Consider the following 22,504-nt stretch of genomic DNA (forward strand, 5'->3'; position numbering starts at 1 on the left):
TAACAGTGTTCAGTGATATCAGGAACTCGAGTCTCTTTTTATCAAACAAGCATCTCATTACACAGCCTCTCACCTCTTGCTAGTGCTTTATTGTTGTAAACCTCTCGTTTCCTTTTCTCCCTCCCATCTTGCAACTCCTGTTGGTCGGCAGATGGTTCTGTGAGGGGACTGAGCTACGCAGCAGTCCGGACATCCAGATCCTCTGGGACGGGGGTGACCTACACACCCTGGTCATTGCCGAGGCCTTCGAGGACGACACGGGGCGCTACACCTGCCTGGCCACGAACCCCAGCGGCTCCGACAGCACCTCCGCCGAGGTGTTCATCGAAGGTACCCAGGGGTACAGGGTGTGGGTGAGAGGGGACCCATCACTTCTTATGAACGTGATTTTCCAACTTCATGAATGAAACCTCAGTTGCCCCAGAAGCTTTATGGGTAAATGAGTTGTTCTGACACCTGGGCGCACATCCATGATGCCTGACGTCAGCGTTGGTTCCTTTTCATTTAAAACATTTCAGCCACATGAACTTAGATTCTTAACACTAAATATCCGACTTACGTTCAGTTTCTCTGGTAGATAAAGAATGGGAACATACTGAAGTACTAGATCTGTCAACCAATGTTCAGCTCTAAAGACTTAGGATATCATTCATGGGAAAGTTAAAGGATTGAATATTTTCGAATATTCTTGTTTTTATTAATTGTAGACCTCTTTCAGGGTCTGACCCTGGATGCCATTGTCTGTAACTTGATTTCACTGAATGTGGTCTTTAGCATGGCAGCCCCCCACTCTGCAGTCCTGTTCTGCCTTGGGGGTCCCTGCATGAGCTACTTAACATGGGGAAACACCCCCAGTTACACAGGCCACGTGTGGTCACGGGTCCGGCTTCAGATCCTGGTGCTGATGGGAGGAGTGGTCTGGGTGGAACCAGATGAAAGAGCCTCCTGAAAAGCGCTGTAGGAAACTGCTCCTTGCCCCCGTGAAGTCAGGGCGATAGCTTTTTTAAAGCCTGATTTTGGTTTATTTATATCTCTAAGAATAATTACATGAGATGGGAGAGAATTTCACACAAAGTCTTGGGCTCCTCTTATGACTGAATGGAAAGGATGGTTCTGCGTTCCTTACTCCATGAGGCTTGGGGTGTCTCTGTTGTTTCCTGAACCTTGTTGCTGTTGCTTTCTGCGTACAGTATGGGGCTGGTTACCAGAGTCTAGGAAATTTCTTATAGATTCAGAAACCTCAACAAAACCTTCCCTAAAAGTGTAACGGCCTACTGGTTGGAAACTGTCTAAATCTCACTGTCTTGTGCATGAAATTTTAGAATGGTAGTGAGAAAATTTCAGCTTAAAAACAGTGATGAACTTTTTCTCCTTGTGTTGGGTGGGAACCAGGCACTGGTCTTCATTTCTACATGGATTATCTCATTTAGTGCTTAGGAAAATCACCCCGTTCTGTGGCTGGGAAACTGCTGCTTAGGGAGACTCGCAGAGCTCCAGACCTCACACACACTCTGTCTCTCACGCACACACAGAAACACACACACACACACACTGTCTCTCACAGACACACACTCACACACACACACACACACACACACACACACACACACACACACACACACTTACCTGAGCCTCAGGGACTAGACCCAGGCAGTGTAACCCCTTCTTAGCAGCCACAGAGGAAGACACAGGTGGACTCAGGATCTTGGGGCTGCTTGGTCATCAGCCCACCCAGCACAGGCCTGGGATGTGCGTCTGCAACATCTCAGGACATCACTGAGCTTTGGGGCAGTGGCCATGTGCTCCCCGAGAGGCCCCTGGAGGGCAGGCAGAGGTCTGGGTGCTGGGTGGGGACCCTTGCTGGACAGGCTACGCCTCTGCCCTTGCTCAGGAATGCTCCAGGAGGGGAAGGGCCTGCCCCCAGCAAGCCTGGAAGAAAGCAGAGGTGGCGGGGGAAAGTCGGGAGGTCTTTCTGAGGGGTGGCATCTGCCCTCAGTCCCAACTCTGAGAGAAAGTGTTGGGAAGGCCGAAGGGAAGGTGCCCCAGATGTGGGGGCATGGGTCGGGGGATCGCTGCAGGAGCAGCGCGTGTGTCCTGGAGCAGAGGGGGCAGCTGGGCGGTGGCCAGCTCACACGGGATGTGGGGCCTTGTGGGCGCCGTCGGCAAGCTGGCCGTTACTCTACATAAAATCATCACTAGTGAAGGTTTACACTGAAAAGTCAGAGTACCCGATTTCTGTTTTTAAACTGAAGTTTGCTTGTAATCGGGAGCCCAGTAAGACGCGTGCTGCAGCAGGCCTGAGCAAAGATGGTGGTACTGGGGAAGCATGCTGTGTAGACAGAGGGAGAGGCGGTCAGGCTCCACAGCCACGTGCTGGGGCAGGCGCGGGCTGAGGGGTCACGGCAGCCAGCAGACCCAGGGGTTTTGGCTTCTCCATTGGTGTGGACGACGTGGCCCACCAGTGAGAAGGGAAGATGGGGAGTTGGGCACAGAGGGGAGTGGGTGACCTGTGTGCATGGCCCTCTAGACAGCTGAGTGGACACAGGTGGGCAGGGGAATGTGTGGGTATAGTTACTGCCCGGGGTGAGGACATGTCCTGGAAGCTTCAGGAGGTAGATGGTGGCCCAGGGCACAGGACCAGATGGACCGTCTGAGCCGAGGATGACCCCCAACCTGGGTGCACCAGGGCAAGGAGGTGCTGGCCAGGGAGCAAAGCGGGGGCCCTGGGCGGGTGGAGCAGGTCAGTGTTTGAGGAGGCAGGGAGGGAGAGCCGGCCGACTCAGGCCCCCATTGCGGGAGGTCTCTCGCGAAGGACGAGGACACACAGCTACGGGTGCTGATGGCAATTTCAACAAGAGGGGCCGTGAGCACTGGAGGGACCGGTGCACCGAGGTCCTCGGACATGGAAGGAAACGTGGGGATGCCTGGGTGGCGCCCAGAGGTCCTGCCCAGATGCCGCAGGGCAGGGGCCAGAATTTGGACAGGAGCACGGGGTCAGGATGCTTTCTGCCGTCTGTTTGCTTGTTGGTTTTCATAGTAGGCTTACTAGAGTCTGTGTGAAAGGCTTCCTTTCCCTGCTGTGAAAATAGTCCAAGAGAGAAAACAGACCCTGCAGAGGGAGACAGAGTACGGTGCCAGGGGACAAAGTCTGGGAAGGGAGAAGGAAACGGACTCCCCCAGCAGTGTGTGGGCTGTGCGCAGCCGCTGTCAACAGTTTCACGGTGGTACCCAGGGTGCTCAAGTCCCCAACGCTTTTGGCCCCAGGGACCTGTACCGTGGAAGACAGTTTTCTGAGGGTCAGGGGTGGGGGTGGTTTTGGGATGATTCAAGTGCATCACATTTATTGTGCACTTTATTTCCTTGTTAGTATTACATTGTGATATATAATGAAATAACCACACACTCACCGTAGTGCAGAATCGGTGGGAACCCTGAGCTTGTTTTCCTGCACCTGGATGGTCCCATCTAGGGGCAGTGGGAGTGACAGGAACACCCAGAGTGTGTTCTCACGTCCGGTCTACTCCATCATCTCGTTTCGGTTGCTGTCAGAAAGCCCTGCTTCACGAAGATGGGACATTGGAAACGGAAGCAGGCTTTTTGGTACTTTTGTAGAAACCTCAGCATATTCCACCTTCACTTTAATCTAGAATGGCTGGAGATTTGAAGTTGTATCAGATGTACTCTTAAGGCCGCCACCATTTGCAGCCTCAAGCAGTTGATCTTCTAGGATGGACAAAGTTGACTCGCCTGGCCTGTTCACAGATTGGTCATGGGTCCGTTCCTTCCCAGCTCCCGGGTCTTTTGTGGTTGGAAAGTAATGCTCAAACTCCTTTGAAAAGCTGAGATAGGTGATCATACTCTAGCTGGGAGAAAGAAGGCTGTGGCTCAGTCTCTTTCAGAATCTCTGCTAATGTTTGAATTGTCCATACTCCCAATCCTCAATTGTTGCCCTCGTGATTCCAGTTTGTTCTGAACACAGCTACTTTCTCTACCAACTTGAGCACAGCTGAAGTGATAAAATGCGTTCATTGAACAGGCTGAATATGTCACACAAGTGAGCAAGGTTTGCGACCCACTCTGTGTCACAGGTATGTGCTGCCAGCAGTGACAGTTTTTCTAAGTCTCTGGAGTGGCTCTCATACCTCAGAGACTGGCCAGGGCCTGCCTTTAGAAAGCCCTCCCTCTTCTGTGCACAAGAGCAGATGTGTGTGCTGAGCATTCATCTCCTCACAGGGCTGTGCCAACAGATGTGAGTTAAGGGCATGTAATTTAGTGTGGTTGGTCCTTTTAATCACGTCCTGCAAAGCACTGTTATGTTCGGGTGACATTTTCTGGCTAGCCAGCGTTCGGTTCTCTGTGGATGACACAGGAGATAGACATATCCAGAAGCAAAGTCTGACCGAGTAGTGAAACCAGAAAGCCTTCCAGTCTCGGCAGCCGCTGCATCCGTGTATATGCCGATACAGCGTGTACTGTCACGCAGTGACCCACTCCGTTTCCTGATACATAGTCATCCAGCGGCTGTGGTGCTGGCTGGCAACAAAAGTGCAGGTAGCCTGTCCGCTTGCACATCCTCCTGGAAAACATATAGCCCAGAAACAAGCACTGCTGTCCGTTGCCCACGTCAGCAGACTCGTCAGCCTGGACTGCGTTCCACGGGGATTCACTCACCCCCCCACCACCTGCCCCAGCACCCTCTGCTGTTTCATCAGCTCGTCTAGTTACTGTACTGGCCAAGGAGGAATTAAGCTGCAGCGTCTCCTGAAAGTTCAGGACCGATGTCCTTAGCAGCAGGCAGGATCAGCTCCTCGCCAGTAGGAAGGGGCTTCTGAGTTTGAGCAGTGCGGTTAACCAGGAAGAGTGACGCTTGAAGTGCAGACACATTGGACGAAGTGGTGCCCTTCAATAATTGCTTCATGTTTTTTTCTTTTAAAAAGCTCCAAAGGCTTGTCTGTTTTTTTAAAAAATACTAATTTATTTATGCACTTTTGGCTGACCTGAGTCCTTGTTGCTGTGCGGGCTCCTCTGTAGTTGTGGTGAGCGGGGGCTCCTCTCTAGCTGTGCTGTGCGGGCGTCTCACCGGGGTGGTTACTCTTGTTGCAGAGCCCTGGCTCTGGAGCGAGGGCTTCAGTAGGTGCAGGACAGCGAACACCCACCATTACCTGAGCAGGGCGCTCACCCTCAGTAACAGCTGAGAAGCTGCTGTCTGTAGGTAGACAGCCAACTGCAGAGACACAGGTAGTGCAATTCTGTTTGTGCAAATACGTGCACAGATATACAGTCTCCCCTCATCAGGGAAAGTGAAAATATTAAGTGGAAAGTTCCAGAAGTAAACAGTTGACCACTGTTGAATTTTGCACCGTCTGAGCAGTGTTGAGATTGTTCACTTCAGCTTCAGCCCCTGGGCCGTGAGTTATCCCTGTCCCGCCTGTCAGTCACCGAGGTTGTCAGACTGAGGGCCCAGGGCTTGTGTTTACTAACCATAATTTTACTAAAAATGGCCCCACAGCACCAGGGGAGCGATGCTGGCAGTTTGGACATGCCACAGGGAAGCTGCACAGGGTTCCTTTAAGTGAAAGGTGAGAGTTAGTGAGAAAAGGGGAGAAAACCATATGCTGAGGTTGCCAAGATGGATGGTGAGAATGACCCTTCAATCCATAAGGCAGTGAAGAAGGCAGAAGAAATCCACATTGTTTTGCTATTGTGTCTGAAACCCTAAAATTTACAGCCAGTGTGTGAAGGCATTAAGTTTATACAATGAGATATTCTAAGAGGGAGAGATACCATAGTCATATACCTTTGTCATTATTATAACTGTAATATGATTACATTGGTACAGTTGTTCTGTCTAACCATTAGTTATTGTTGTTCAACTCTTACTGTGCCCGAGTTGCAAACTACACTTTATCTTAGGTATGTCTGTATAGGGAAAATACCATCGACAGGGTTTGGTGCTGTCCATGGTTTTGGAGTCTTGGAATGTATCCCCCACTGATAACAGGGCGGTCCACTGTACGCTTGCTAATACACTCAGTTTGTCTGAAAAGTACAGCCAGACTGTTAGCGTGTGCAGGATGGCATCAGGGACGGGATGTACTGGTGTGCACTCTGATGTCACACGGTTCTGTGCTGCTTGGTTACTCTCCTGCTGTGTTGTTCAGTCACTCAGCCGTGTCCAATTCTTTGCAACCCCATGGACTGCAGGACCCCAGGCTCCCCTGTCCTTCACTGTCTCCCAAAGCTTGCTCAAATTCACGACTATGGAGTCAGTGATGCCATCTAACCATCTCATCCTCTTTCACCTCCTTCTCCTTTTGCCTTCAATCTGTCCCAGCTTTACTTTTCTATAAGCATATATTATTTTACTTTAAGATATTATAAATAGATAATTTAAATAACTCATGTTAAATATGTCTCATAAAGGAATTATCAAGAATGTACTTCTAACCATCACAGTTAATTCTAAATGTCACCTAAAATCTCTTGTCACAAAATACATGAGCATTAAAATGTACAAGTACAAGTACAGCCTGCTTTTGGCCTGAAAACCCAACGAGGTGACCCTTAATTTAAACACAGCAATGAAGCGAATGAACTTGGGAGGGTATGATCCAAATTTAGAGACCCCTCCCCATTCACAAGTGAAGCCACAGTCAAGTTCCAACTGATCAGAGTCAGAAAGCATCTCCTCATCAATGAGTGAAGGTGTTGATAATCCAGACCATGTAATCTGGGCTTCCAGGTGACACAGTGGTAATGAATCCTCCTGCCAATGCATGAGATACAAGACACACAGGTCCAGTCCCTGGGTTGGAAAGATCCCCTGGAGGAGGAAGTGGCAGCCCACTCCAGTGTTCTTGCCTGGAGAATCCCATGGACAGAGGAGCCTGGTGAGCTACACTCCATGATGGCGCAAAAGAGTCGGACACGACTGAGGACACACACTGCTACTGCTACCTTGCAATCTGCTGGAAAGAGCTGAAGGTTAAGACCATGGCTGTCTTTACACACAGACACACACACATTGATTCCATAGTTTTTAAGCCATTTAAAAGTATGGTTACAATACCCAAAGGGACAAAATGAAACTAATAATAAATCTGACACCAAACACATACTGATTTGAAGAAAGCTTTTCAATATTTCTTTTTTAAACTGATTATCTGAAAAAACAGCCTAAGTAAAAATGGTATGAAACATTCTCTATTTCAAAGTAAGACTGTATGTTACTGTCTGAATGAAGAATATTACCCTTGGAAGGGGATATAGATCTTTGTTATTTGTTAATAGGTTATAGACCTACATCTTTATTTTTTTTTTTCTCACTCAGGTGCCAGTTCAACAGATTCTGACAGTGAAAGTTTAGCTTTCAGATCGAAACCTGGAGCCATGCCACAGTAAGTGTGTACGATCCCGTCAGTTTAAGTAGAAGATGTCAGCAGACTGGGGCTCAGTGACGCCACTTGTGTTGTGCACTGAAGGCAGAGGTCAGCTGATGTCAGTCAGAGATCAGATGCTTGAACCTGGAACATACTCTTTGACTTTTGAACTTTGAAACCTGCATTGCATCATCCATGTCCCAAAATCTAACCATCCACAACATTAGTTCCAGTGACAACTGACTGCTTATAAATGTGTGGAAGGGGCAGTCACATTGAGAGAAAATTACTTAAATCATTACTGAAATGTAAATGACAACTTATCACATAAATTAGAAAATATCTAATTAGGCTAGAAATAGATGTCCATTTGGATAAAGTGTATCTCCAGTTAGATCATGTCATGGAAATCTCAAAATTTAATTCTCCCTACAGAGACATAGGGATTGTTAGTAATATTTAGGATCTTAATTATTTTGCAAAGATAAAATCTAGCAACGTTTTGTATAAAACTCCATGAATTTGAGACGGTGCTAATAAATTTGTTTGATTTACTAGTATATACATAACAATCACAGCCATTCAGCATCAAATTATCACTGACCATTCATGTTAAAGGGGCCTCCCTGGTGGCTGAGTGGTAAAGAATCTGCCTGCCAATGCAGGAGACATGGGTTGATCCCTGGGCTGGGAAGCTCCCCTGGAGGCGGGCATGGCAACCCACTCCAGTGTTCTTGCCTGGAGAATCCCATGGACAGAGGAGCCTGGTGGGCTGCAGTCCACAGCGTGGCAAAGAGACATGACTGAGTGCTAACTGAGCATTTTAAAGGGCTCTTAATAAGATCACATACTCAGCCACCTGTGCATTCAGGCAAGGATCTCAAGTTTAGTGAAGTTACATGACTCACTTGAGATTACATAGCCTGTGACTTAGCAAAATTGGGCCTAGAAACAACTCTTAACTTTTATGCACTAAGAAAAGACCACAGTCCAAGACATTCTCAACTTTACACAATGGTTAACGGGAATGAAGAGGAGTTGCTGTACTGAAAACCAACCACCAGAACTTTGAATTAAATATAGAAGCCCGGTCCTAAGCATTTCCTAAACATATCTGCTTACTGCCATAGACTGGGCTTTTCTAAGTATTATCTTTTAGGATTTTCCAGTTCATCACGTTCTGCTTTCTAATAAGAGCTGAGATACATAGTTCATGAGCTACTTTCATCTGTGTGTTTATTTTGCTGATGACTGTGGGGCCGTCTGAACAGACACTGAACACCACTGTTCTAACTATGGGTTGTGGGTCCCCATGTCTGAAGCAGTTACAGTTGAAGCAGATTGAGCAGACATAAACTGGCCTGTTCTGTGGAAATGTTTCAAAGAATAATTCCTGCTTAGGAAGTTGTGACCCAAGACTTTACTCCTTACTTTCCAGAGCTCAGAAGAAAACCACTTCCGTGTCCCTGACCATTGGATCGTCATCTCCAAAGTCAGGAGTGACCACAGCTGTGATCCAGCCTCTGTCAGTCCCCGTTCAGCAGGTGAGCCTTATCCACAGCCCGAGGAGAGTCAGACTCTTTAGTGTAGAGACCCCAACGAGTCCTCCCTTGAAATATCTCCTCAGGGGACACACAACTGGGAGAAAAGACAATGATAAGTTCTTCCTTTTAATGCACTAAAAATAATTTTTAACCTGAGACACACCACTGATTAATCAACATCTGCATTTCCTTTGGGAATTGCTTTTTCTCGCAGCTAATCCTCTGATAAAGTGGGATCTGTCTTGGCTGTTACTGCTTGATTCTCCTTCACATACGTGCCATCTTTCATGTAGCCAAATTCGTTAGCTCATCTAAATCAAAGCAGAAAATGAGAAAAGTCCGCCTTATCCCCAAAGTCCACCTGATAGAGCTCAGAAGTCCACCTGTCCTCTGAGAGCTTAACAGATAATATAGGAATATTCAGACTCCTCCACTTCACTATGCATTTGCATCCTGCTTTCCTTTCATTGTGAGACTGCTTTATCCAAGAAGAACAACAGTACCCATGACTGGGTCATTGTAGTGAGTTCACTTTGCAAACACAGAAGACCTGAAGCTTTTTTTAAGTAAAAAATTAGAATCTAGATGTCTCTAAATCAAATGTGATACTTAGCCTTGGTGCTATGATGGGCATCTGTAAACCCAAGACTCTTGCAACGTGAGGTCATTCTTGAGTCATAAGTGTGTCTAGCGAACATCAGTGTACCCTCCAGCCACTGAGCGCCAGCGCCCGTGGGTGTTTTACAAATTACAGGGCTCCCTGGTGGCTCAGTGGTAAAGAATCTGCCTGCAGTGCAGGGAAACCAGGGTTCGATCCCTGGGTGGGGAAGATCCCCTGGAGAAGGGAACGGCAGCCCACTCCAGTACTCTTGCCTGGAGAGTTCCGTGGACAGAGGAGCCTGGCAGCCTACAGTCCATGGGGTCGCAAAAGAGTCGGACATGACTGAGCGACTAGCTCTTACTTATGTACTCTGTGGTATGCTGGGTATGTGAACTGTCTGAGATGAGACACGAGGAAAGAGTCAAGCAGTAGAAGTCACTCAAGGTGGCATGTGTAGTAGAAACTCCCTGTCAACCCCCAAAGCAGAGTGGGGTTTGCAGAAACCGTTCTGTGAACCGGTGGACTTGTTTCGTGCTTGCTGTGTAGGCACTGGTAGGTGTGCAGTGAATGCTTAGCCCTGTCGGTGGCCGTGCTGTCGCCGGTGTGGGCCCGTCTTTTCGTGGTTTGTGTGTTCCGAGTCTGACCCACGTGCCTCTGTCCTCCAGGCCCCCAGCCCCACCTTGTTCCTCTGCCGGCCGGATGGACCCGCTGCCGCCTGCCTCCCGCCTGTCTTCACCAAGGTCAGGCACCTGCACGTCTCATCCTGAGTTTGCTCTGGGCCTTTGATTCCATTCCCCTGTGGCCTCATGTATAGTCTTTAAACATTAAAACGAGTGATGAACAGGCTCTTATCGAGGTGGGGCTAAACAGATACTCAGCGCACAGATGCTGTGTGACCACGATCATATAAACGTCTGAGACAGGCGGGCCTGATGGAAGTCAGAATAGACTGGGAAAGCCAAACAGTGCATGAGAGAAGACAGGATGATGGATGGGAACCTGGAACCCAGCAAGGTTTGTAGATGGTTTAAAACACAACGGACAGATTTTCAGTTGGTCTCAGTGGGTGTTTTGCATCGCCAGGCATGATGGTCAGCTAAGCTCAGAAATGGTCCCCTGGGGTGTTTCTCCTCTGTCTCCTCCCACCTCTTTCTGAGAAAATTATCAATGTTATAATTGGAGTTGAGTTGATTTATAGTGCTGTGTTAGTTTCGGGTGTACAGCAGAGTGACTCAGTTATACATGTACTTTTTTTCAGATTCTTTTTCCTTATAGAGTTTTAAAAATATTGAGTAGAGTTCCCCGTGTGATACAGTAGCTTCTTGTTGGTTATCTATTTTATGTAGACCGTAGTCTGTACATGGCAGTCCCAATCTCCTGATTTATCCCCCCCACCGACCCTTCCCCTTTGGTAACAGTAGAGTTTGTTTTCTAAGTGTGTGGGTCTGTCTCTATTTTGTATGTAAGTTCACTTGTATCATTTTTGGAATGAAAGATATTTAAAAGGCACAGTTGAAGAGGTGCCCCATGTCTGTGTACCAGCATACTATCAGGAGTCATGCCTCCAGGCCAGTCTAAGTTCAGTGTAATATAGCTCAAATTCCAACAGATCCTCGTTTTTACCGACGTTTGTTGTTGAACTTGGCAGTCTGATTCTAAATCTTTTGTGGTTTAGAAAGTGGCTGAGAGCAGCCAGGGTCCTCCTGCAGGGGCAGGCTGAGATGGTGTTAGGATCTAACATGTCAGGACTCCCTAGAGCAGAGCGCCAGGATGGCAGGGCTGGCTCAAGCCTGGACAGACAGACAGATGAGGCCCCGAGAGCTCCCACAAGATGCCCCAGCAACGCGAGGCTCCCTGGGCAGGGGTTCCTCAGAAGTGGGCCCTGGCCTCAGCCACCTTACAGGATCAACCCCAAGTAACCGAAGACGAATGTGACAGTGGTTTCTGTAGTCCGTTATCTGAGATCTGTGAATCTTCCACAAGACAACCGAGAAGAGTCTCTGTCTTCATCCAGGGAGTGATGCTTCCTCCTAAGCCAGCCTGCAGCCAGCTTGGTTAAAGACCTCTTCCTGCAGAATGTTCACAGAGGACACAGTCAATGAATGAGGGTTGTCAACAACACCAGTGAGGGTTCACCTCCCCCTTCCCAGGATAAAACACCCGAAGAAGGAAAAAGTCCCATCCCGCTTGTGAAGAGCGGTGTCGGGATAACAGCGCAGGGGGCATCCATCCTTCCATGCTCAGAGCAGGAGTTGTTCACAGAGCGGCCGGCATGAACACTACATGGCGCTCAGGAGCTATTCACACGCAGCCCCATCCGTGTGACCTATGTGACCTGCTGAGTTGTCGGAACGCTGTTGGTTTGGAGCCAGGGCCCCGCGCACCTCCGGGCTGAGGTGTCACACCCGTCCTGGGGCACCCGGCGGAGAGGGACCTGAGACTTCCCTTTCCTCCCACAGGGCTGCAGAACTCTTCTGGGCCAGCCGCAGCCCATCCTTGTCCCAGCAGCGCAGCCCAGCTCCTGGGGCAGAGACCCCAGCACAGTGTCCCCTTCACCCCAAAGGAAGCCAGGAGGCGTGCGCGGAGCCTAATATAAAAGGAAACCAGGAGTCCTGATTTTTCTAAAGCCTGAGTTTTTAACTCGCAAACAGCAGAGTGGCTGTCCCCGCGTGTGGTGCGGGCCTCTCCCTCCTTGCGGGTGCCTGCAGCACCCTTCCCCTAGGGGCGGTGCCCCTCCCTGCCCTGCTCCGTCCTTCAGGGGCCTGGGCTCTGCCAGTCCTTGGGCACCTCCATCTGTGTCCCCCCACGCCCCTGGTGGGGGTCCCTGGGGCTGAAGCCGGGGCCGCCGACCTGGTGGGGACAGCAGCTCATGGGCCCCAGGGACATGCTCGGGGCCAGGAGAGCGGCTGCCCCGGTGGCGTTCTCCCTGGAGCCGTGGACCCTGCAGGGAGACTTGGTACCAGGTGGACCCAACAGCACACGATGCCCTCCTGGGGACCTCAAATCCCCAGGGCCCCAGACCAGCCTTCCGACGTCAGCCATGCTGATGTGGCTTTGGTCAGGAGAAGAAGCTCACTCAGGAGGAGCCATGTGTCAGACCTTGGAAAACTACGGAGACCTGTGTGTGTGACGTGCCTGGCTTCTACCCAGGCCCTACCTTTGTGATTTTCCAGTGTGAGCAGTATGCACAATCCTAGGAGCAAACTAGAGGCCCCTAGGTGTCTGGAAGCTCACACTTGAAGAGTATTTGTGAAGCGTCTGTAATGTGCTGTGAATGCTCCCTGGACACACTGGGGACACCGATGACTCCATCCTCACTAGCTGCACCCCGAGGGCAACATCTTCCCTGCTGATCTGCGAAATACTGCTCTTTGGACTAATCAGAAAGTGGAAGTCCATTTAAAACCAAAATCTTTTCTACATTTAAAACTAAGAATGAAGAGACAATGGACTCAGAAGTAGGTAACAATATTCACCTTTTCGTTTACCAATAAAGGCCTTTGGCACCAAAATTCTCACCGAGTTCATTAGACTTTCCGGCTTCTGCCCACATTGTGGACTTCCAGGGTTTCCACGGGGCCAGAGCACATGCCCTGCAGGCCAGCTGCCACAGGATCTGTTTTTCCCCAGCACACCGTTGGCCATCTCTTGAGGAAAATGTAAACTAAAAAGCAAAAATGGAAACAGGAAAAAAAAAAAAAGGATACTTCCTACTGTGAATTTGTTTGCTTTGGTTCTATGCATAATCATTTATTGTATCTGACTTCCTTCAAGAGCTGTTCGTGTCCTTTATCAGATGCGATACCCTGTAGGCACGCACGTAGGTAATAGAAAGTTTCAGTGGGCCCATGGCCAGGGGAAGGAGGCAAGGGGAGGCACCTGCCAGGGCCAGTTATTCCTTTGGTTTTCAGTAGCCGGCTTATAAGCTTCAACTCTTTGCATCTATGAAGCCACACTCATTTCTGGTCTGTTGGGCTGTAAAAGTTTATTGGTCTGGAGCTGGAGTGGGTGGAGCACCAGGGTGACAGTGCTGGTCAGAGGGAGGAGCCAAGGAAGGTCAGGTGGGGGAAGTGCTCCCGTTTTATTTCACTCAGAACCTGCAGGTGAATGGAATCTGGAAAGGGGTGCTGGTGCACCTATCTGTGGGGCCACAGTGGAGACATGGACAAAGAGAACAGACTTACGGACCCGGGGAGCAGGTCTGGGAGAAAGGAGAGGGTCAGATGAGTGGAGAGAGTAGTGTAGGAACATATACACCACCATAGGTAAAATGGATCTCCAGTGGGAGATTTGCTGTGTGACTCAGGGAACTCAAACCAGGGCTCTGTGACAGTCTAGCAGGGTCAGATGGGGAGGCAGGTGGGAGGAAGGTTCAAGAGGGAGGGGGTATATCTATACCTATGGTTGACTCATGTTGCTATTTGGCAGAAACCAACACAATATCGTAAAGCAATTATCCTTCAATTAAAAATAAATTTAAGTATTAAAAACACAAAAGAACCTGCAGATGAGGAAATGCCAGCCCTCCTTCTGGTACAGCTGCCCCAGGATGCTGGTGGACAGAGGCAGGTCCTGGGGGAAGGTCAGAGTGGGGGGCACAGATGGGAGACCCAGGTTCAGTCCCTGGGTTGGGGGGATCCCCTGGAGAGGAGGATGGCGACCCACTCCAGTATTCTTGTCTGGAGAATCCCTTGGACAGAGGAGCCTGGCGAGCTCCTCCGGTGGACACGTGGCATCTCCTACCCTTCCTGTCTGGTCCCCCAGATGGAGCATGGGTGCACTGCACCAGCGCATCCTCATGTAGATAAAGGCAGATCACGCCGACACTGGGAAGTTCCATGGGTGCTGGAGCCCATGCCCTGCAGGGCGGGCCCCGGGACCTCCCGCACTTCATCACCGGGGATACAGCGCTCTCCTGACCTGAGGAGGGGCTCATGTGTGTGGTGCACACCCTGTGCTTGCTCCTCTGAGCTTGGGGAGTGTTCCTCTGTGTCATGAGACCGTGTTGTGTGGCTGTGTGAGTCCAGACCTGACGGGCGTGTCACGGTGTTTCAGGAGCTGCAGAACATTTGTGCGTCCGAGGGCCAGGTGGTCGTGCTGGAGTGCCGTGTGCGTGGCACGCCCCCGCTGCAGGTCTGCTGGTTCCGACAAGGCAGCGAGATCCAGGACTCACCGGACTTCCGGATCTTGCAGAAAAGTAAGGAGAGGGGCCCCCTCACAACACTGCCCACAACACCACCCCCGGGTCTGACCAGGCCCTTGTCTCCAGTCCAGGAGAACCAGGAAGGGTTTAGTCACTGGTATGCGTGGATTTCTTCTTTGTTTCCTTTTTTGGGGGGGATTTTATTACTTTTAAATTATTCTTTTATTCCTCCCTCTTGAACCTCCCACTCCAGCCCACCCCTCTAGATATGTTTTTAATTTTAATTTTTATTAAAATGTAGTTGATTAACAATACTGAATTAGTTTCAAGTGTACAGCGAAGTGATTCATCTATACATATACACACATCTGAGCTTCCCTGGTGGCTCAGATTTAAAAGAATCTGCCTGCCGTGCAGCAGACCCCAGTTTGATTCCTGGGTTGGGAGGATCCCCTGGAGAAGGGGTAGGCTACCCACTCCAGTATTCTTGCCTGGAGAATCCCAAGGCCAGAGGAGCCTGGCGGGCTACAGTCCATGGGGTTGCAAAGAGTCAGACACGACTGAGTGACTAAGCACAGCGTACATACATCCATCCTCTTTTGGACTCTTGCTCCAAATAGGTCACTATTTGGTATATGAGGTAGAGAGGACCCTGTGCTGTACAGAAGGCCTGGTTGTGTATCTGTTTATGGACAGTGGTATGAGGTTCGTAGATTTGCGATCTCAGAGTGAGGGGACATGGGCTCCAGCACATTAAAGCCATCCTGCTGGCTGTGGGCCCTCACATGCCCTGACTGAGGTTTTGTTTTCTTCTTCCTCAAAATCGCAAATCCACATTTGAATTCAAAGTTGGGCCAGTCATCTTAGGAGGCTCTGAGCCTTCTATGAACTGCAGTTGAAACCCTTGCTAGTGAGAGCTGTTAAGGGAATTTTGGTTTATTTATGGGAGTATAAATTGATCTACCATCCGTCTTTCTTGTACGATGGGGCTTGTCTGCAGTGTTTTTGCAGACGTGTCCTAGACAAGGTCACAGTAAAGGATGGGCAGGTTTAGTATGAACGGAAACTGACTCTAATGCTCTGTTTTGATTTCTTTTTTTCTCATGTGGGGAACAGAACCTCGATCCACAGCTGAACCTGGTAAGAAGCTCTTTGCTTTTTTCTCTCTGCTAATGTATCTTCAGTTTCAGTAGTTCTTTGTTTCCGTTTTAAACCACATGCAGAACAATGTTTTTGCAGTTCCCTGGAAATGTGAAACCCCCTTACAGACAATATCTTCTTTATTGTGGGGTCTGCACACTGCATTTTACGTCCAGTTGTTTTATTAGTGAAACATTAAGTCCCTTTCAGACAAGGAGATCAGGCTCAGTGACTTAAGGCTTTTAAAACCATGGTCTTTTATACTCAGAAAGCAAACTAAGCCAGAGATGAAAAAGCATGCTGCTAAGAGGCGGCACATTTCTCCTAAACAGAAGACACCACCAGCTAGACTGCAGCCTGGAGACGCGCCTCCTGGGAGAGCAGCCTGAAGGTGTCAGCAGAGTGACCCCAGGGTCTGTGTGTGTCCTGAGGGTCAGCAGAGTGACCCCAGGGTCTGTGTGTGTCCTGAGAGTCAGCAGAGTGACCCCAGGGTCTGTGTGTGTCCTGAGGGTCAGCACAGTGACCCCAGGGTCCGTGTGTATGTCCTGAGAGTCAACAGAATGACCCCAGGGTCTGTGTGTATGTCCTGAGGGTCAGCAGAGTGACCCCAGGGTCTGTGTGTGTCCTGAGGGTCAGCAGAGTGACCCCAGGGTCTGTGTGTGTCCTGAGAGTCAACAGAGTGACCCCAGGGTCTGTGTGTGTCCTGAGGGTCAGCAGAGTGACCCCAGGGTCTGTGTGTGTCCTGAGGGTCAGCAGAGTGACCCCAGGGTCTGTGTGTGTCCTGAGCTGTCAGCAGAGTGACCCCAGTGACTCTCTGTGCTCCCTGAGGTGTCAGCAGAGTGACCCCAGGGTCTGTGTGTGTCCTGAGAGTCAGCAGAGTGATTCCAGGGTCTGTGTGTCCTGAGCTGTCAGCAGAGTGACCCCAGTGACTCTCTGTGCTCCCTGAGGTGTCAGGAGAGTGACCCCAGGCTCTCCGTGTGTGCGCCCTGAGCCGTGGACGCTTCTGTGCTGCAGCAGGATAACGGCGTCTCACTCACACATCCCTGGCCTCCTCAGAGCCGTGTGCTCCAGCATCCGGGTCCCCTGCCCTCTGCCTCCCTCTTCTCATTCTTGGCCTGTCTTCTCACAGACAAAACTGGCGTCTAAAGAGAAGCTGAGATTTCTGTCACGTGTTTCCTAGCAGGTCCTCCTGAAGGACACTGTCTCAGTGTCTTTCCCAGCAGTGACATCACAGGCTTCAGTCTTCTTGCTGAAGGGTAGGAATGATATGTCTCTGCTTCACCTCGGTTGTGTCTCTTAGGAGCCAGACTCGGCTCTGGCGCTCCTTGGAGAGCTTGGAGGCTCCTGGTCGGAAAGGCTGCGGTTGGTCCCGAAGCTCTCATACCCCAGCAGAGGGCCTGAGGGGCGGAATGTGAGCCAGTTCCGATCCAACCATGAGGGATGCTCAGAGCACCCTGAGGGGAGACTGAAGTGGATCTGATGCCTTCCACTTTCTTTTAAATCTTTACTGGACAGCAGGTGACTTACAGTATTGTTAGTTCCTGCTGTGCAGCGAAGTGAATCAGCTCTATGTACCGAGTACAGTCCGTGGGGTCTCAGAGTCAGATACGACTGAGCAGCTGAGCCCAGCACACGCATATATCCGCTCTTCCTTAGCTCCTTTCCCGTGTGGGTCATGATGGAGTACTGGGCAGAGCTCCCTGCGCCCTCCAGCAGGTCCTGTGTGTGCTGGCTTCTGTGTCCTGGTGTGCACATGCCAGTCTCTCTCCCAGTTTATCCCTTTCCCCCATTCCCCTTCGTAACCAGAAGATTATTTTCTACACCTGTGACTCTACTTCTGTTTTGTAAATCAGTTCATTTGTACCATGTATTTAGATTCCACGTCTCTGGGGTCGCACAGAGTCAGACACGACTGAAGCGACTTAGCAGCAGCAGCAGCATGAGCGGTATCATCTGATGTCCTGGTCTGTCTGACCTACTTCACTCTGTATGACACTCTCTAGGACCATCCTTGTCGCTGCCAGCGGCATTATTCCATTCTTTTTGTGGCTGAGCGGTACTCCACTGAGTGTATGAGCCGCGTCTTTCTTACCCACTCCTCCCTCAGTGGACTTTTAGGTTGTTACCATGTCTTGGGCTTCCGTTGTAGCTCAGTCAGTAAAGAATCTGCCTGCCGTGCAGGAGACCCAGGTTTGATTCCTAGGTCAGGAAGACCCCTTGGGGAAGGAAATGGCAACCCACTCCAGTGTTCTTGCCTGGAGAATCCCATGGACAGAGCAGCCGGGTGGGTTATAGTCCCAGGGGTTGCCAGGGCTGGATATGATTGAGCGGCCACACTACTAGCTAGCGCTGTATCTTGGCTATTGTGAATAGTCCCACAGTGAACACCGGGGTGCAAGTAGCGTTTTGAATTATGGTTTTCTCCAGATATATGTCCAAGAGTGGGATTGCTGGGTCATTTGGTAGCTCTCTTTCTAGTTTTTTTAGAAACCTCCAAATTGTTCTCCGTAGTGGCTGCCCCAATTTACATTCCAGCCAGCAGTGTAGGAGGCTTCTCTTTCCTCCACATCCTCTCCAGCATTTTTTGTTTGTAGACTTTTTGATGATGGCCATTCTGACCAGTGTGAGGTGACACCTCATTGTAGTTTTTATTTGCATTTCTTTAATAATTAGCAATGTCGAGCATCTTTTCCTGTGTTTTTTGGACATCTCTGTGTCTTTTTTGGAGAAATGTCTGTTTAGGTCTTCCATTTTTGACTGGGTTGTTTGTTCTTTTGGCATTGTGCTGTATAAGCTCTTTGTATATGTTGGACATTAATCCCTTAGCGGTTGCTTTGTTTGCAGATATTTCGTCCAGTTCTGCGGGTTGTCTTTTCATGTTGCTTCTGATTTCTTCTGCTGTGCAAACGCTGATCTGATGCCTTCTTGTTGTGAGTTACTCCCAGACCCAGTGCCCACATGTATAGTCCCCACGGCAGGTGCTGTGGTCACTTTCCAAATTATGGAAAAACAACTGCATATTTTGTCTGTGACGTGGTTTCATATAAAATTGATGCTGTGTAATGATGACACTGTTCCCAGATGGAGGGAACTTCCGAGGCTCAGTCTCCTGTGTGAACTGGTGTGGAAACCCGATGGGAGTTAGGGCACATCTCTTACATGGCCATTTTAAATAGACTAGATAGATGAATGGATATAAACACAGGAATCAAATTTCTCCTTTACCCCACAAGAAAGTTTGCATGAACAAATCTATGGAGAAGGTTATCTCTTGATACTTTATTTATTTACAAATAAAACTAAATTCTTGGGCCAAACATTCTGAAAGCATTTCTGGTGGAATGGATTAAGAGTGCTTTTGAGGTTGCATTTTGAATTCTGTTTGAATTCATGCAACTTCTTTCATCATGTTTTATCCATTGTCGTCACCTACACAGGTGATGTGATTTATTAAATGCCTCGTGATCTGTGTTGGAAAATCATAAACTAAGCATCATCTGAAAATTCAAAACACTGGTTAGAAATTGCATAGCTCAGCTTCTGAGCATGTGTGTGTTTGAAAATTGGAAGCAGTATGCCAACTAAGAAGGATTTGGTGGCGAGGGAGAGAAAGCGCACACTCCCGCCCTCACACGACATACATGCCTGCCTGTTGTTTGCTGTTTTGCTTCTAGAATTTGGTTGAACTATTTAGTGAAGCCAGTGCTGAGCAGCTTCATGGAGTAGTCTGACCTCTAGAATGTCCTTGAACGCCTTTGGGTTAGTGACAAGTCATGCCAGGGAGAGCAGGATGCGGAAGGCCTTCCTTATCTCAGTGCACCCTCAGAACATATGGAAAAGTCTGCCCTTTCTGTGCTCGCTCAAGTTTCCTATTTTTCTTTTCCCTTCGATTTGATCTGGAAGCATTTAAGAACACAGATTCCTTCATTCCAACCACAATAATAGCATTTGCTGAAGACAAGTATCAGTATTTTTTTGGTTGAACAATATCTCAAGCAAATCTGTCAGTGCAAGGCAAACCACATATATAGTCATCAGTTATGGAAAAAAACACAACTAGTCTTCTCTGACCTCTGTAATTCCTCCACAGTTGTGTTCCTCACAACACAGCTGGATTGTTCCTTTCCTTTCATGGAGGACTATTACAATATTTGGCTTCAGGAGTCTACCCTTGGCATGGAGAATTACATAAAATCCATAAATATGAACAACCATCCAAGTGACCATTTACATGAGCTGTTGAGTTAGAACTTCACAACAAGCAAATATTAGCACATATTTGTAGTTGAGCAGTGTCCTGGCTTGCCTGACAAAACCACGTATGATTAGGATTCCTTTACTGGGAGGCAGACGTCTAACATTGACCTTGAAGTTGACTGATACTTCCAGGGTACAAAACTCAACTTGTATTGAACCTTCTGCTTTCCTTATGTTTAAGGATAGCTCCATCCCACGGACAGACCTGTGAGCTCTTCAGCCTTTCGGAATGTATGTAGGAACTGGCTTCCTCCCTGGCTATTTTTTAGCCACTGTTCAATGGAGAGGAGATAAATTTTGTTAAAGGACTAGGTTGAGGGTGGTCTCCAAATGCCGAGATGTAAGATGGCTGAGATTCAGAATGCATCCAGCCTTCCCCCACTTCCTGACCCGCGCACTCTTGTGCTCTCCTCCCTGGCTGGTCTCTTCCCTTCCTTTCTTTCCCCGTTTGCCCCCTCATTTATTTATATGTCTGTTTTTCTCTTCATTCTCCTTCCTTTCTCTTATTCGTGGGTAAGATAAAGACCTGGAAATGAAATTGAAATTCACTGGTGCCGGTTGGCAGCCCCTGCAGGGGTTAGATGTTTAGATAAAGAAGGAAATAGCTGATTCCCTCCAGTTGTGTTACACAACGGAAGCAGGTTTTTCTCGTCACTCCTGGGCTGTGTCAGTCTGGCGTGTCTCCACTGCCTTCCTGTCTAGACAGAGGTCTGCCTGGATCCCCATCTCCTCAGCGGCTCAGGCCACAGCAGTCAGTGTGCTCAGGACCCGCATGTCTCTCAGAGAGCCTGCCCCAGCCTCCTTGACATGCTGACCTTATCCTGATTGAGTCCTTCAGAGACCTGTGTATGGGGGGGCAGGGAGGGGGGCAGGGCACAGAAGACCCCTGTGACAGCTGTCAGCACCAGGCCCTGACTCAGCTGTCTGGAAATGGCCACAGACTGTGTTGAGTTACTCCTGCAGCATTGTCTCATGGCGTGCAAAATCCAAACTCAAAAAACGTGTCTTATTGGTTGGGGGATGGTGCCTGAGGAAGTGTGGCTTTCTGCTCACCAGGGCCACCCACCTTCCTAGCTCCCGAGAGTGGAATCCTCAGTCAACATGTGAATGAATTATGTTTTGTTACATGAAGTGAGGTGCTGAGTGGTCAGAGGGTGACTGTGAGCATGTTTGAATGCAGTTCCAGGTTAAGATGGTAGATTAAATGAAAGTGGGTTGGATAAAGCCTGTGGTTCCCAAACTGTGTGGCCAGACACCCCATGCACCACCCCTGCCTACAGAGGTGCTGGAGATGGTGGAGATTTTCAACAAAACAGTGAGACTTGACATATAGATAAGGACTGCTGGCTTGAGCGGAGAAGGCAATGGCACCCCACTCCAGTCCTCTTGCCTGGAAAATCCCATGGACAGAGGAGTGGGCTGCAGTCCATGGGGTCGCTGAGAGTCAGACATGACTCAGTGACTTCACTTTCACTTTTCACTCTCATGCATTGGAGAAGGAAATGGCAACCCACTCCAGTGTTCTTGCCTGGGGGTTGCACAGAGTTGGACACGACTGAAGTGACGCAGCAGCAGCAGCTGGCTTGAGGCGGCTCTGCATCACAATGTTAGCTCATTCTGTGTTCTCTTCAGTAACGTGGTTGTTGTTGTTAGTTGCTCAGTCATGTCCATTACTTTGTGACCCCATGGACTGCAGCACACCAGGCTTCCCTGTCCTTCACCATCTTCTGGAGCTTGCTAAAACTCATGTCCATTGAGTTGGCGATGCCATCCAACCATCTCATCCTCTGTCGTCTCCTTCTCCTCCTGCCTTCAGTCTTTCCCAGCATCAGGGTCTTTTCCGGTGAGTCAGCTCTTCACGTCAGGTGGCCAAAGTATCAGAGCTTCAGCCTCAGCGTCATTCCTTTGAACTTTGTGAAACAGTTTTTTGTGTGTGTGTGATGAAGACCAAGTCCTGGATGCAAACCAGTGTGGAGCATGAAAGGAGAGTGGCCGGTCCAGTGTGGACGTGAGAGGAGGGTGGGGGTCCATGAGAGGAGGGTGGGGGGTCCAGTGTGGACGTGAGAGGGGGGTGGGGAGTCCATGAGAGAAGAGTAGGGGGTCCAGTGTGGATGTGAGAGGAGGGTGGGGGGTCCACTGTGGACATGAGAGGAGGGTCGGGGGTCCAGTGTGGACATGAGAGGAGGGTGGGGGGGTCCATGAGAGGAGGGTGGGTGTCCAGTGTGGACGTGAGAGGAGGGTGGGGGGTCCAGTGTGGACATGAGAGGAGGGCGGAGGGGGGTCCATGAGAGGAGGGTGGGGGTCCAGTGTGGACGTGAGAGGAGGGTGAGGGTCCGGCGTGGGCGGGAGAGGAGCGTGGGGGTCCGGCGTGGATGGGAGAGGAGCGTGGGGGTCCGGCATGGACCTGAGAGGAGCGTGGGGGTCCGGTGTGCTCGGGAGG

General features: G+C 49.6%; 1 protein-coding gene across 3 annotated transcripts in view; it reads left to right on the plus strand.

Annotated features, from left to right (window-relative positions):
* The window catches only part of PALLD (palladin, cytoskeletal associated protein), a 382,006-nt gene that overhangs the window by 164,417 nt on the left and 195,085 nt on the right, over positions 1 to 22,504 (plus strand). For all 3 annotated transcript variants that reach the window (XM_018051789.1, XM_018051788.1, XM_018051787.1), the window contains exons 3-8: positions 152 to 330; positions 7,331 to 7,397; positions 8,818 to 8,923; positions 10,190 to 10,264; positions 14,580 to 14,721; positions 15,784 to 15,807. In XM_018051789.1, the coding sequence (XP_017907278.1) occupies positions 152 to 330; positions 7,331 to 7,397; positions 8,818 to 8,923; positions 10,190 to 10,264; positions 14,580 to 14,721; positions 15,784 to 15,807 (593 nt within the window). The remainder of the gene's footprint in view (positions 1 to 151; positions 331 to 7,330; positions 7,398 to 8,817; positions 8,924 to 10,189; positions 10,265 to 14,579; positions 14,722 to 15,783; positions 15,808 to 22,504) is intronic.

This window comes from Capra hircus, chromosome 8, assembly GCF_001704415.2.
Source record: "Capra hircus breed San Clemente chromosome 8, ASM170441v1, whole genome shotgun sequence".
NCBI classification, from domain to species: Eukaryota; Metazoa; Chordata; class Mammalia; order Artiodactyla; family Bovidae; genus Capra; species Capra hircus.